The sequence below is a fragment of the Corvus moneduloides genome, chromosome 19 (assembly GCF_009650955.1).
Source record: "Corvus moneduloides isolate bCorMon1 chromosome 19, bCorMon1.pri, whole genome shotgun sequence".
In the NCBI taxonomy this organism is placed as follows: domain Eukaryota; kingdom Metazoa; phylum Chordata; class Aves; order Passeriformes; family Corvidae; genus Corvus; species Corvus moneduloides.
The window spans coordinates 7,566,796-7,582,715 of record NC_045494.1 but is presented as its reverse complement, the minus strand read 5'-3'; the positions used below and the strand labels follow the sequence as shown (position 1 = coordinate 7,582,715).

The window sequence follows — 15,920 nt, the reverse complement described above, 5'->3', positions numbered from 1 at the left end:
GTCCCAGGCTCACACCATTTCCCAGGAACAAGCTGCTCATATCCTTTGATGACTCTCTGGGCACATTACAAAGCCCACCTGTTTGAGGGGCTTCACAAGAGCTACAACTTCTCCCCTGCAAAGGAGAAGAGCTGGAAAGGAGCTTGTGCAGGTGTTGGCTGCAGCCATCGCCTCCCTCACTGCTGGAGCTGTCATCAGTAAAGCCTTGGCATGGCCCAAAGCCTTGGCAAGGTAGACTCTTTCTTTCATTTTTTGTTCGTCTCAGTGCATAACTGCCCTAAACCAGACAGTGCAGCAGCAATCCAACTAAAACATAGCTTCAGGTGCTCCCATTCCACGGTTTGAGGTGGGGCTGGCAAGGGCTGCCCTCCCCACCTGCCCCCTCAGCCCGGCAGCGCCCAGTGAGACAGAAAATAAAAGCGAGCCCTGAACACCCAAAATCCCTTCCCACACCAGCATCAAAGGAGGGCAGATCTCTAAAGCACAACAAGCAAATAGGAGAGAAAATAACACCTCAGGGCATGGGAGGTGGGAGACGACTTCAGAAGGGAGAGGGAGAGCAGAACCAACTCTGCCAAGGATGACTTCATTCCTGCAGCTCTCCTGCCTCTGCTGAGGCAAAGACACAGACTTGAACGTGGAGTTTCAGCTGAGACAAAGCTCCTCGAGCTATGAGACATCCCTGCTTAGGAAGGAGATAAGCAGAGAGAAGCCCCGTGGTGTTCAAGGAGCAGAGATTGTAATTCTTGGACTAAGGAAGGATGAAACTGGGACTGGTTTTACTCTCCTGGGTAAGGGTTAGCATCCCTTTGGAAGGAGAGGTGAGAATGAGTATCTACAGCTTTTAGAGTCACAAATGCAGCCTGAGCATCGCTGTTGCAGCAGCACAAGCAGCTTTTTCTGTTTCAGCTCTGAATTTGCCTCAGTGCAGCTGGGGCACAGCTGCAGTTCCTGAGGGCTGTTCAGCACACAGGCACTGGCACACTCAGCAGGTCCCTCAGCAGGGCTCTCACACAGCCAGAGCTCCAAAGCAAACGAGTCCAACCTCCTGTCTGAGGGCTTCAGGCCATGGTTCCCAGGCCAGGAGGGATCCTTTTCCCTCAGGACATCACCCTTGTGTGCCTGACGTTCCCTTCACCTTCTCTGGGGCACTGATGCACCACAGCCCAGTGCAAGTCACCAACCAGTCCAATCCTGTTCTGAGCTGGGAAAAAGGCTTTTCCCTCAGAACTGCAGTTTCCAACCTGTGTAATCCATCTATTACATCCAATCCAACATGCAAGACAAACAAGAGCAGTGAGTTATTGGCTGCGAGTTTGTTATACAGGGGTTGGCATCCTCACGCCAGCTTTTTGGAGAGAGAAAAAAAACCCAAACCCAAATCATGCCTGTTGCAAGCTGCTTTCTCCACTGCAGACAGCGAACATCAACTCCTGGGAGCTCAGGAGGGAACTGCCAGAGCACAGCCCACTCCTCCAGGTCTCTTGCAGAAGCTGTTACTGCAGGAGTCTGGAAAATGCTGCTCCAGGAGCCTCATGGCAAGTCCATTCAGCAAAGCTCAGGGAGATTTCTCCTCATCCCTCATGCAGCAGCATCAAGCCCCTGTGATCAGCATTTTCCCATCACTCCAGATGCTGGACAGTGCCACTCAGTGTCACTCCCTGCCTGCCAGAGCAAAGCAGGAGCTGAACCACCACTTCTCAGATCTGATCCTAAAGCCCACAAAGAAATCCAGAGGTTTGGAATGACTGTGGATGCTGCAGAGCAAGGAGGAAGAGGCCCACGGAAGGGGGAAGGGGTGAGGTGCCAGGATGTGTGATATGAATAAGATACATTTAAACAATGTTCAGTACCTTCTGTAGTGGGATTCAACCCCAGGAACTCCCAGCAGTTGCCCTGTCAGGGGATTAACTGGTAAGGGGATTAACTGGTATTTTTCCGTGGTGCTTGGCGCCTAACCAGCGTCAAACTGCCACAATTGGTTAATTAATGTGGTCTCGTCAGGCTCTCCCAGTTTGTGCCTACCACCAGTGACAGTGTCAGATGGGGCAGAGCTGTTACTCCATAGGATGGGGACAGAGTTAAGGCACCTTTACCAGCTTGCAGGAGCCATGTCAGCAGCCCAATGCAAAGTAAATTAACAGAGATGTTTCCACCTAACTATTTTCACGCCTTTCAATATTTTATGCCTTTAAAAAGAGCAGTTCCACCATCTCCCCAAGTTCCAATGCTACAGTCACATCTGGTTTATCTCCCATGAGCATTCCTGGATACACAGACACTTTTTTTTAAAAAGCTTAAATGACTGCCAGGACAGTGTGTTTAACATGTTTTAAAATTGTCTAAAGCCAGGATATCAACAAGCAGGATATCGACCTGTTATTTCTACCTTAAGTCTCCATAAATGCAAAATCTTGATCACGAGTAACCCAAGTTACATAAAAAACTGGGGGGAGGGAAAAAAAAAAAAAAAAAAAGCAATTCCAAACCACTGAATTCTCAGAAACTTACACTTTTGGTGATTTGGTAACCATCTGTCCTATCACTGCTTATACACGAGGACAAAGAGGCTCTGGGTAGAAATTTAAAGAAATGCAGACACATCAGTGACATCAGGGGGTTTTTTTTTAAAGACTTTTCGATTTTTATACAACAAAATTTTCAACTGAAAATACTTTTTCACAACAGTGGAGCAAGCAGTAACTGCCATGTGTGCATTCACAGAATATCACGAGCTAAAACAACGACGGACAACATCACAAATAGGATCAGACACTCTCCTCTGCTTATCTGCTGTCCAACCTCATTCCGTGGCAATAGAAGTGTTTTCTGCACAGGTCTTTGCAAGTGAGTTCACAAATCAAACCTCTACAGCTTGAGGGTTCTGCATAGAAATCTCCATCCCTGTGAGATGGCAACAGGATGTTCCAGCACAGTTTCCTCAAGAGTTCAACAGTTTCACACGTGGTCACTAAGATCTACACAGAGAGCACAGGGTACAGGTGTCAGTGCTAGAACAAAGAGTGAGCCTACACTCACTGATGTAGTTTGCTTCAAGTCTCTGCTACACATCTGGACGTGGACACTGAGTGGTTGTCTCTGCTTCAACTCCCTCAGAACTGAGCTGGCTCTGGAGGGAGGCATCTACACAGGCTGCAGGCAGCCCTGAAGCACCACCTGGAACACACAGGGGTAACACTGACAGTCCTTCACTGTTTGCCCTTTGAATTTATTTTCTTTTTTCCTCCTAAACCAAACTTGCAAGTAGGTAAGACCCCAATGCAGTAATTGATAAGCAAACTTTTACAAGCTGACTCCAGATACCACCTTCCTCCAAGCACAACACAGGCAGCCTGCTTCTTCCCCCAGCAAGCAAAGGCAGAGGCATGGTGGGCAGAGGTCCATTCCTGTGGGCACAAAGCTGGCATCCTGCTCCTGCCCCCAGCCTTCCAAAGGGGAACCGTGGGCCGCTTCAAAGAATCTTGTCATGGTTTACCAAAGGAGAAAGCCACCCTTCCCTTCCAAGGACAATGGCTTCAGTGACAAACAAGTCCAAAACACCAGGCCCAGCACAGCAGTCACTGCTTGGCCTTTTTCACAATGGTGCCCACAGCTGAGATCACCGTGGTTTTGGAGCCACTGGCACTGGTTGTCACTGTGACAACACCTGGCAGTGTTGCAGTGGTGGTGAGGATGGTGGGCTGAGCTATCGTCGTTACGGGGATGGCAGAGTCCCACTTGCTCTTCCTCTTCTGGGCATCTGTGAATTTGATTAAACCAAGCAAACAAGGATTAGCATTACATTAGAGGTCACCAATCCCTTCTTAACACCCTGGCTTGTCAACCCTTAATATCCCACTGCTTGACTAGACAGCTTCCCCTCACATTTATTTCAGGATACACTGGCAGTAAATGGGGAGGAGGAAAGGCCACTTTTCTCTTGGGGTACCAGGAGTCAAAGTAGAACTCTAGACCTGAAACTCCAGCCAAAGGGGAGACAGGATCACTCCCTGCCCCAAAGCAGATTTAATTTCAACAGAGCACACACATCCCACTTGCTCAGCTACAGGCACAGGACACACTCATCAGCCTCCAGTGGTTTTTCTCCCTTTCCCTCAGTTTGCAAGGCAGGAGAATGATTTCCAGTGTCTCCAAATCTCGAGATGTATCAGTCCCAGGAATACTCTACAACCACAGAGAGCAGCAGCTTTCTTGACCCACTAAGTCGTCTCTTCACCATCCCACCTGGCCCCAGTCTTTCATTCCAGAAGGAGAGCCATGGAATACAGGGACTAGAGGAAAGCCAGTTCAACACCCCTTAGAAGAAACACTCTCTTGCATGACATGATCATTAAGGATCCTTCAAGGCTTCAGGAAGCACTAATCCCAGCACTGCTGCAGCTTAAGGGGTACATGCACAACCATTCCTTACCTCCCACAGTGGTGCTGGATGTTGTGGTGGTTGTGGAAGCAGCACTTGTTGTTGTCCCCTTTTTAGTGCCAGTCACAAATTCAATCTGGGAAGGGAGAGACACATGGGAGAAAGGGGAGAAGATAAAAAAAATGAAGTGTCAAATAGCCTTTTTTTAACCCACACCACCTCTCTGTTTTTTAAAAACAGCTTTAATGTGATGTAAGGCATTGGATTGACCTCTGAGCTGCCCATCATGCAGGAAGGAAGACAAAGACTTCAGGCCATGAGAATTAAGGATTCCTGCAACCCAGCTCCTAAGTCTGATACTATAAAAATGTGTTTGTCAACTGGTAGAGGCACAGGATTTGATACAGCTCAGACAGGACAGATCCTGGTTATTAAACACTATATTTATACAGTTAGAAATTCTTTTTCCTTTAAGGAACATGCAAGGCAAGTCCTTGCTTGCACGATTTATTGCGACTGCATCACAGCAGGAAACCTGGCAACAAGAGCTCCAACAGCACTGCAGCCTCAGAACTGCAGATCTGGGCAAGGGCATGATCAGATACCTGGGCTACTGTGCAAAAAACCAAAACAAGCAGCAAGACACAGCATGCACTGCACGAAAACCCCTCCACACACTGGAGATGGAAGGAGCCTTCTGCAGCTTAGACGGCAAATCTCTAACATTAGACATGTTCTAATGCCAGCCACTGGCTTAAAGGAAACACAGGAGAGGAATAAAATCTCTTCCAAAGCCTGTGTTCTTTTTGGGGCATATAGAAGAATAACTGGGCTTGTCACAAAATGCAAGTTAAAACAGGCCCAGCTTTTCTGGAAATTTGATGCAACAAGGCAATATCACAGAGAACAGAAAACGGGTACCGTCTCACACTGAGATACAGGGAGGAAATTAAGCTTTAACTAGGCTAGGCACCAAGCAAAAAGTCGTAAATTAAGGAAAAAGCTGTTCTTTATTCCTTATCTTGCCTGTATCTGACTTACTGAATGCCATTTTTAGAGCTCTGGTTTAAAAATACTGACAAAACAGCAGGAAATCCACTGGAATAAACAACCTATAAATGGACCTATAAAGAAGGGCAAATAACTTGATCTGTGCAGTTTGGAGAAAGACATGCAAGAAGAAATGGGAGAACTGGGATAAACCAAGCAGTTTTAGCACAGAAACAGCAAAGCAGTAGAATGAAATTCAGCAGGGAAAGAAACAAAAGCCCTGCACCTGCATCTCTTTAGGTTTGGAGTACCTTGGTGCGTTCCTTCTTGGCCTTCTCCAGTTTGTCCATCTCGATCTTCTGGGCTTTAGCTGAGAAAGAGCAGAAGATGTGAAGCACTAAGAACAGTAGAATTCCATAGTTCTCACTCATTCACACACTTCCCATCATAAAAAATAAAAAAATAGATGCAAATTCTATATAGAAAAATTAAACTGCCATGAAAGCGACTGCTGCTTTTTAATCAAAGCATTGCAGCACTAATTTAATGATTTGAGAGATGAAAACATTGCAGAACCAATTTAAATGAAAAGCCTTTCCAAACTGATGAAGCATCAATAACATTCAGGCACATCCAACCAGAATGGAGTCATTAAAGAGCAGCATGTGATGACTTCTCATTTATACAGAAAGTGAAGACTCCAGTGCAGTTAATTAAGTACAAAACACAAAGACCTAAGCTAGCACAAAAAAAAAAAAAAAAAGAGAGAGACTTCCTGGAATTACCTAGTGCCTCGTAATATGAATCCTCTGACCAGCCATGAGGATCAAACATGTCCTGAAAAAAAGAAATAAATCAGATTAGGGCTATTCCCACAGAAACACAAAACCCAGTGCAAAAATGTTTTAAGTATTTCTGTTGTCTGATGATAATCAGAGGTGACAATGATAATCATCACTGACTTCTTCCTCTATCCCAGTGACACAAAGATCCCATCAGACCTTCTTTTATGGGACCATGTTCTGTTGTGAATGAAGAAACAGCTTTGAAGCTGGGCTAAGTCATGCGTTTTTCTGCTACTCAGCTTCTCTCCCCCTCAAGGAGTTCCATTCATACCTCCACCCTTCAGCAGTTTCTGTGCAGAATCCTTGTAGCAAAGGTTGAGGCACTGAGGCTCAGTGCCACACAAAAACGTTCACTTCAATGCAGAGGCTCAGGCTGAAGTTGCCTTACAGGACCTCTAAGCAAGCAGGCTTAAGAAAGCCTGAGGTGAGACTTTACACCTCCATGTTACCTTTTAGTCACTCCTTTTCCAGTCAAAAGCACTGCCACTCACCTTTGGATAATTTGTACCAAGTTCATCAATGGAACAAAACTGGATCAGCTTTTCATAGATGCTGCAAAGGAAAAGCAAGAGGTCAGAACAGAACCAGGGAGGTAGAAGGGAACAGAAGTGTTTCAGATGTGTCAACAGAGAGAGGTTCTCACCTCTTCACACAAAGTGAAATGATAACCTGGGAAGCTACACCTGTTATGACGGATGTGGCACCCCATTATCCAGAATATTTCCTATTCCCCAAAACAGTCACATCTTCTGAAGTACTTCATCCCAAGCCTTCACATTTAAAATCTAACCAACACACCAACTCCAGCTGCTGCTTTACCAAACACAAAGAAAAGTTTCACTGTTTCAGTCACAAAAATGAGAAAGACAATTTGCAAGCAGTAGTCCTTCCTGTTTAGGATCCTCCTTCTGCTGCAACTCCAACAAAGAGGAAAATTCCTCAAATTTGCTCCGTGGTACTTTAGTCACATATGAAAAGATGGTGGCTCACCTGGGGTTGCGAAATTCCTTTTTCCTCTGGATGATGTAGTTCATATCCATGCCCTCTTTCACTTTCCTCTCATACAGCTTTTGAATTTTATCCTAAAGGAGAAAGATTACAGGGTGAGCCAGGATGAAAAGGAGCAGCACACCAGCTGACGACTGTACATGTGGAAAGAAGCCAGCTGAACCACTGACCTCCTTGAATGGAGCTAGGATTTCACCTTTACACCAGGGCCAGGCTGGTTAGGAGACACTTTCTGCTTGAAGGTCTGAAGTACCTTCATGAACTGTCTGATTGGTAAAGGAATTATCTTTGCACTTACTGAAGGCCTTGGTGATTAAAGATCTGCATGTAAGGCACAGACTCCTCCTTCCCAGTCTGTTGTTTCCCTTTATAGCCACGACACAGAGAAGCCAATTCTGAAATCCAGAGGTTCTCCCACAACTCACAGTGACCACCAACACCCACCTGCAGCCTCAGGTGTGCACCTGAGAAAGAGCTGCTGGGCTACACTGCCCACAGGGCAAAGCTCCTGCTCATCTGTTACCCAGGCAGAGCCAGAGCCAAGTTCTGCTGGAGAACTAAACCCAGTGTGATCATCAGGTATTGCTGGGGATGCCCACTGGCAGCCAAATGCTCTCAGGAACAATGTGCTCATAAATCCCTGCTTTGGTGCCAGTCAGATGGAATCAGCTTCTCTTTGCACATCACCCACAAGGCACAAGCCCCTGCAAAAGGCAACTTAACTGACTCAGGTTGCAGATGTCAAGCAATCTACTCTCCAAAAAGGTTAAAAGATTTCAAATCAAACATGATTTTTTTTTTCCTCAGCAAGGTGATGAAAGTACTTAAAAGTATTCCTACTCTGGTGATGGTGAAGCAGAGGCAGAAGCTTTCAGACAGAACAGAGAGTTAAGTGGTACTGCTAAAATACCCTCAGTAACTTCTGTCATCTTTTCTTTTTGACAGGAATTTCTCATCTACAAGAGGCACATAAGAACAGAGGCTGGGCCTTCAGTCTTTCAGGATAGGAGAAGCTGAGTCAATTTTCCTTTGTTGCTTCTGGATAAGTCATTTCATGTCTCCCTCCCTGGACAGTCAAACACAGAGCTGACTATTGTCTAAGGGCTTGCTGCAGCCTGAATAAAGGAGGATTGTTAAGAGCTGATATGAAACTCAACAACCTTTATAAGATAAATTTTCATCAGGATCTCACAAAATCAGCAAGAGGAAATTACACAATCTCCACGTCCAGCATACACATTGTGAGGTTTGAAGGAACAACTGCAAAAAAGGTGAATTTGGGGAGTAGAAATGATTGAATAGCTGTTCCCTTTTATCCCCTCCCCACGGAGTAGCAATAAAGTTCCTGAAGTCCACAGATGAGCAACTACTCAGTCAAGTTTATAAGAAGAAATCCTCTGTTTGGCAGAGTTCAAAACACAGTTTATCAGAGGAAAAATCTGACAAAAGAGCAAACCACCAGTGAAAAGCCCAGAACATTTTGCATCTCTGAAGAACAATCCCATCTCCTTGCTCAAAGTGCTCTAAGATGTGGTTTGACCTGCCAGCAGAGGACAAGCTCCCCTTTGATTTAACACACTAAACTGCTGTCAAAGGGGAAAAATTCTCCTTTATTCTGTCTGCCCTGTCAAGCTCTGTGCATTCCTCTGCAGTGTGTTAGACCTGTTCATCTATGTCAGTAAAATGCTCCTACAGCACAGGTTTGGGTGTGCCCAGGTACAGTGTGTGGAGAAGAAGAAAGCATCATCTGGTTGGTGAGTCACTCTGAATCACCACTGCACATTAGGGGCTACTTTATAGAGAAGTCCAGGAGTAATTCTTTACTTGTATTTCTGTTGGGCAGAAAACCAGAGTTAAAACTCAAACGTGTGTTAGGAGACAGCAGTCCCTGCTTTTTCATTTGCACTCAATGAGGAGAACACAGAAGGTTATTGCAAACTTGGTCACTGCCATTATTTGGGTGTGCACCAGAGAAAACATGCATTTGTGTTCTTTTGTTGCCTCTAAGCTACCAGCCTTCCCTCTAAATGTTTACCATCCAGAGACATGTAGGTGGAAAAGGAATCCAGGCATTGCTGCCTCAACTATTCCAGTTTAGGGGATTTCAGGCCTGTATAGAAAAACAATTTGTTCTCTGCTAGGGAGCTGAATTTGCTGAGGTAAGAGGAAAGCAGCCCTGACAGTAAACATTGCTTCTGTGTCACTGCTGGGATCAAGAGCTGTTTTAAAGCACAACTAACCCACAGAGGCTGGAAAACAGCTTAAAGCTACTTTGAGATTCCTAAACTAGAACTGCTGTAAAGCCTAAAGCATTAACACAGTGCATTCATAAATGCAGTGTGGTGAAACCCAGCTTTAATGCTGGAGCTTTGCCTTGTGCAAAATTACTGAGCAGGGTTCCCAAATATCCCCTGAACTGCAAGTCTTAAAAAAAAAAAAAAAAAAAAAAAAAAAAAAAAAAAAAAAAAAAAGTGGACTTATACCAACCTGCAACTGGTTAGAACATCTGCCAGGAGGCTCAGGAGGGATTTTGATCTCATCTGGAGACATGTTCCGCACTCTCTCTGAAAAAGAAGCTGGAGAGAGCAAACTGGGATGAGTTCTGGCACTAGTGACGGGAATTTCAGCCATAAAAGTAATTAAATTTGTTTTATGTCTTTGTCAGCACTACTCCCTCATTGGGAACCAAGGGACAAAGGTGATGAGAATGCTGACAACTGGTACTTGTCTACTTGTCGTGTTTTTAAGGTGCTGAGCAAGAAGCAACTAAAGAACCTAAAGGTTGGGTCATTAAAAGAGGGATATGATGCTTGTTTTATTGATACCTACACCCTTGGAGAGAGAATTGGACCATGCATGTGGAGGATGACAGGATCAATTTTATGCAGTCTGGCTCTTTTCCATTTTGGGGGAGATAATCACTTTGTGACTATTTAGCTCAGGACATACCTGGATGAACCAAAATGGTTCCAGAAGGGAACAATGCTCCCCAAGGCTGTCAGGAGTTAACCACAAGAAATTACACTTCATCGTTAAGTTAACACTTCTTTTACAGGCACTTTGGTCTTTGCTTACAGAGACAGACTATTGCTAGAAAGAACAACTCGTTCTGCAGGACCGGGAACAGCCCAGTCCAGATTGCCAGATTTCCACAGCTGTTTGTACTGGGATATACTACTGAAGTACCTGATTGCCTTGTAAAGATTAGTTTACAGAGTTATCAGCAAAAGAAACAGCCACGTTTCCCCCCATTGCTTGCTACTTTCCCACTATTATGGGAAACCCAGGCAGTTTTCTGGCCAAGCCTTGGAGCAGAGATTTGTGCCCCATTTAAGCAGCTGGGATTGTTTTCAAGCATAATTTGTCCAGGGAACACATCCCAGAGCTGGTCTGTAGTGGATAAGAGGCCTGAGAGCAGCACAGAAGTCACAACGACCAAGTTTCTCACATGTGCAGCTCCTCAGTTACACATTTCTCAGTAAAGCTGCCTGGGCTGCAGCTCCAGCACCCAGAGTTCAGCTCCTCTGAATAAAGGCCAGGAGGGCCCAAAGGCCAGACACGGGTGTTGGGACTCTGGGGAGCTGAGGCTGCAGATAAACAACACCACACATGATCAGTGCTGCTACAGTTTCCATGTCTTTTGTAAAAATGCAAAGCACTAAGGACAACATCCTTTGGAGAGGCAAAGCTGGCAGGCAACCACTCATTCCATTTCATCAAGATGTTGCTGAGGGTTAAATTCTTCAGAGCTTGCCAGCAACAAACAAAAAGTGTCCTTTGGCATTTACCAAGTGGGAGCCTTGATGGAAGGAGGAAAGCTTGCCAGAGCCCCGACAGAAAGGCAGGCAAAGGGAGCTCCGTGACAACAAGGCACACATTTGTTACAGGTTACAGCTGCTGGTGGGATGGGGAAGCCTCTGGGTTAATTAGAGCTTCAGAAAAGCCAGAAAGACAGTGGCAAAGACACAGAGGTGTGGATAATACACAACACACAAGGCTTGCTGGGAAAGGTAAAAGCTGATTAATGGCTTAAGAGGTTCACAGCATCAGCAGAAACATTAAAAATAAAAAAGCCAAAAAGACTATTAAATCCAGACTTCATAAGGCAAAGAAAACACCTGAAAAAAATTAAAAAAAAAAATAAAAAATCAAGCCTAGCTCCACGTTAGGCATCCCATAGGCTCCCTGTCCTTGCAGATGAGCCACAGAGAAACGAAATGTTTATGGGTAGGGGAACTGTGTGCTCATATAAACTCAGGAACTCTGGGTGGGACCTCCGTTTTACCAGCAAAAAAAGCCAAAGCCATAAGAATATGTTCAGCAATCCATTCAAAGCCCCCTTGGAAAAGAAATCATTTTGGAGGCAGAACAACAGCTCCCAATGAGACAATGTATTTTGATGCGTGACTTTCCAGGTTCGGTGCTCATTTCCTCTTTAGTTTAAGCCTTGTGAAAACAATCCTTTATCAACATTATGGGGGAAAGCATCTTTTAATGGTTTACAAAGAACTGGAACTAAGGAATCTTTCCCTCCTGCAATCCCACCAGAGCTGGAGGCAGCTGAACGCTGCCAGCAGCAAGGCAGGACATGCACCTCACAAACTGAGCACAAACTTGCAGCATTACTCAGTTATTTGATCACTTTGCAACCAGACTGAGGTGACACATCATTAGGAAGAAAAGGGTGAGTTTAAGGGTGAGTTTAACCCCTTTGGGCTTATTTACTGTAAGGAAGTACAAATTATCCATGCCCTCCAGCAGTTCTCAAACTTGCTCCCCAAACAGACAGAATGGCTGATTCCACAGCATCTTCCCACCAGCTCTTTCCCTAGAGGAAAGGACAGCTGGGAATATCACTCAGAATAATCCTGGGACTTGCATGTATGGCCACAGGCTCCTGTATAAAACATTTTGTGTTTTCCAAGTCCCAAGGGCAGCTTTCCACCACCTCTACAGCAATAACTGCAGATGAACAGCTCACAACAAGGTGTGTCCTCACAGGATACATCCAAGTGCTCTGTGCATCCTGTTATTCCTGCCAAGATCAAAGTTTTACTTTGATATGAGTCACAGGTAGTGACACTGGCTTCAGCCCCTAATTTGCCCTGTGATTTGCAGGCTCAGCCTAGAGGATCTCCAAGTGGGGACCTCAGGAAATGGCTGTTGGCACAATTAATCACTCCAGGCACACCCAGATTCTGGCTCACAGTAAGTAAATATCTTCCCCAATCAGATTCTAAGTCCTGACAAAGAACTAAGGCTGTGAAGCAGATCCCGTGAGTCAGATGGGAGTTCAAAAAAGCAGGGGCCACTACCCCTGAAAGGACACTGCTGCTGGTGTTAGTCCGTGCATTCTCCTTCCACAAGCTGACCTAAAAATGAAAACTTTCATCAGCACAAGCAATAGGTGTTTGTAGCTTTGTGTGCAGTCAGCACATGCACTGTGGTAAAGCAGAGACACTCTGCTCCCAGGCCATGCACAGCAGGCCAAAGCACAGGCAAATATTAGGGGTTACCTTGCAAAGACTCAGCACCTCAGCAGTCAGTGAAGGATATTTGCTCACCAGATCTTGGTGAGGCAGAAAACTAAATGGAAATGCTACATGTAGTGTGCTTCCATTTGAGATAGATGGGTTATGAGACCTATATCCAACAGCAGCAGAGAATCTGCAAAGCAGGAGAGAAAGTGGCACAGTGCAAACTCTGAGCTCTATTTCCAGAAGGAAATGACTGCTCTCAGTCCAAAGGCCGTGCTGGAGACACTGTCAGAGAGCACACAGGAATTTTGTTTCCTACAGAGGGGTAGGAATGTTTTCCTAGTGCAGAGAAGACCAAAAGAACAGAAAGCACAGGAGCTGGCTGTACAGGACAGATATGGTAGGGGTCATGGCTCTTGGGTTAACACTGCTCCCAGGTAGGATGAAGAATTCCTGTCCCTTTCAAGGGCCACTTACATGCTGTGCTTTAGGCAGCCACAGGGGATTAGAGGCAGTTCAGGTGGCAGTTTGTTTCTAAAGGTCACACTATGCAAAAAAACCACGAAAAGGGTGATCAGAGGGACAAGGGTTTCCCCTGGAGACGTGCAAACCGGTGGTGCCAGGTCTCTAAAACTGCATTCCCTGGCACTCCTGTCAAGTCTGCTTGGCATAAACCGGGGGGGGGGGGGGGGGGTTCTGATTTCCTGGCACCAGAACAGCCAAATCAGAGGGAAGAACTGGAAGCAACAACATGCCAGTGAGTCACCCATCCATGGAAGGACACCAGTTCCCTTTCTGCTCCGTGGGCTGAGAAATGCAGAGGGAGACCTGCCATACTTTCTGCTCTTATGAACACTGACTTTGTGCTCAGATATCCCAAGGGCTGGAGAGAACATTTCTTACAATCCAAAAGGGAAACAACCATGCTGCAAAGAACTTCAGGGCAAAAAACCCCCACATCCTAGAAGTATTATTTTGCAAGGCTGCAGGACACAGCAAATGCAATGTCCTGGCAGCACCATGAACTCTTCAGAGTGGTACAAAAAGCCCAAAAGGACAATGCTGATGTAGAAATCTGTGAAAATAAGTTTCACACGTATTTCCTTCTCAACCACGGGGATGAAACCTTCCCTCTCATTCTGTCAGCCATTGATTATGTGATCACTACTTTGGCATAAGTCAGGACAACCATGCCCTTTCCAGCTGCTCATCCCTACTGTTTCCTAGCATGCACTATGCACATTTTAGCATGCACTAAACACATCAGGGAATGGATCCAGCTGGAAGCCTCACAGGGAAAGAAAAAAAAAAGAAACAAAAAAAGAGCAGTGAAGATGGATCCCAGCTGGCTCCCACTCCCAGAGCTGCTCCAACATTATTGTGTATCCAGGGGAGGTCAAACACAAACAGTGCTTTTGGCAGGAGCCTACATTTATTTAATACTTAAGCAACTGCACACAGAAATCACAGACTTTAATAAAGGTGATGCTGAAAAATGCAGGGTTATCTTCTGAGAAGGGCAGGCCTGCAAGCTTCTAATGCAAAAAGCAGTTGTGGACTGTTTAAGGAGGACCTTGACTTCCACATACTGATAAGACAAAACTTGAGGTGTCCAGATTGGAGCAGTGTCAGAAAATCTTGCACCTTTTTCCATGGAAGAATTTTAACTGTGAAAGTCCAAATTTCCAGAAAGGGAGTGGTTCTTACATTACTCCAACCGTCAGTCTCTTGCAACAGTTCCTTTTCAACTAGATAAGATATGGCCTAATGGAACAGACCTACAGAATCCAGCATGGCAAGTATGCTGACTTCTAATAACCTGGTTCAGCACAAAGCCAGCCTGCAGGCTGCTGTTGGGAAAGGATATTAAAGATAAGATTGCAGAGACCTCAATCCAGGTCTCAGACTCTCCGACACTGTTCACCCATGAGTTGTGACACTACTAAGTGCTCCCTGTGCTGCTTTTAAACCCATGTGCAAGTCTGAGACAAAGAAATCAAGTCCGGGCAGTCACTGGGGGAAAAGGAAACTAACAAAATTGTAACCTGAGCCTTAAACCTTCACTGAGAAAGGACTTCCCACTACACTGCTTTACAACTGCACAGGTTCTGCCATATGTGAAGTACAGATGAAAAGGGCAGTTGGCTTCCAGAGATTTTGCTGCACTTTTTATCCCAAATGCTGTTGTCTTATCCATTTTTCTAGGGTGCATTTTGAGGCAGATGAGTAGATTGGAGAAAGATTTCTGTTGCATTTGATGATGAGATTGGTTGAAGCAGTTTTGCCCTCTAAAGGCAGAAAATCCAATAGAGCAGTTGCAAAGTCTAGGCAGGCCAACTAAAAAAGGACTTATAAATCCCAAACTTCAGTGATGGCTGCTGTAGGAGTTACAGCTGAACACCTGAGTACTTACCATCTTAATTTACCATTATCACATTTTATGGCTGAAATATCAAACTGATTTGAGTGATGACGCAACTTCCAAACTCATTTGTTTTTAATGATATTATTACATGATACCACACAGCTGCAGGAGTAACCTCAGGAGCAGAGGGTCAGTTCAAGACAGTCAGAAATGCAATATAAAATACAGTTTCTGTGCAGCTCCAAAGAGACCAAGCAGAGGATTGTATTTCAAGCTGACAACCGTGGACTTCCCAAATCTAATAATGGTGCGACCAATAAATGAGGTGTCACAAAAATCAAGTAAGTTTTAGTAACCATTAGAAAACACACAGTACTATGTCAGCACAGCAGCTGGAAATCTCTAAGTGGCTCACATTTAAATGGGGATAGTTTTGGTGAGTTTTGGAAGCCACAGGACAAAGTCATCACTCCTGGTTCCACTGGCTCTATCTATACAAAGCTACACTATTGGTTTTAACCTTGTCTAGAAAAACACCAACACTGCCCTTTACATACATGTTTTAAACACATAATACATGAAATTATTTTCATATTTTTAGGCATGAAACCTTTCTCCCAGAAGAAAAGTTCACTGAAAATATCCAGGCAATCATTGAAACTACAGCATTGCCAGGACAGAGGGAAGATGCTTTTTACAAAGTGGGACTTACAAGGTCTAGCTTGAAAAAAACCTGTGAATAAGTACTTCTGAGTGAACTTACCAACTAGCTCCTGAGGATCTCTTTTCTCCACTTCTGAGAATTCCTGCAAGAAAGGAGGAAGAAACAGACTTTAGTCAAGTTATGCTTCCAA

The 15,920-nt window shown here is 45.0% G+C and overlaps 1 protein-coding gene across 2 annotated transcripts in view; it reads right to left on the bottom strand.

Moving 5' to 3' along the window:
• Positions 1-2,607: 2,607 nt before the first annotated feature.
• SAP30BP (SAP30 binding protein) overlaps positions 2,608-15,920 on the bottom strand; it is a 29,929-nt gene continuing 16,616 nt past the window's right edge. For both annotated transcript variants that reach the window (XM_032128595.1, XM_032128596.1), the window contains 8 exons: positions 15,830-15,872; positions 9,712-9,800; positions 7,207-7,298; positions 6,708-6,768; positions 6,157-6,208; positions 5,683-5,741; positions 4,433-4,517; positions 2,608-3,760 (listed from right to left, as the gene is read on the bottom strand). In XM_032128595.1, the coding sequence (XP_031984486.1) occupies positions 3,579-3,760; positions 4,433-4,517; positions 5,683-5,741; positions 6,157-6,208; positions 6,708-6,768; positions 7,207-7,298; positions 9,712-9,800; positions 15,830-15,872 (663 nt within the window). In that variant the 3' untranslated portion in view covers positions 2,608-3,578. The remainder of the gene's footprint in view (positions 3,761-4,432; positions 4,518-5,682; positions 5,742-6,156; positions 6,209-6,707; positions 6,769-7,206; positions 7,299-9,711; positions 9,801-15,829; positions 15,873-15,920) is intronic.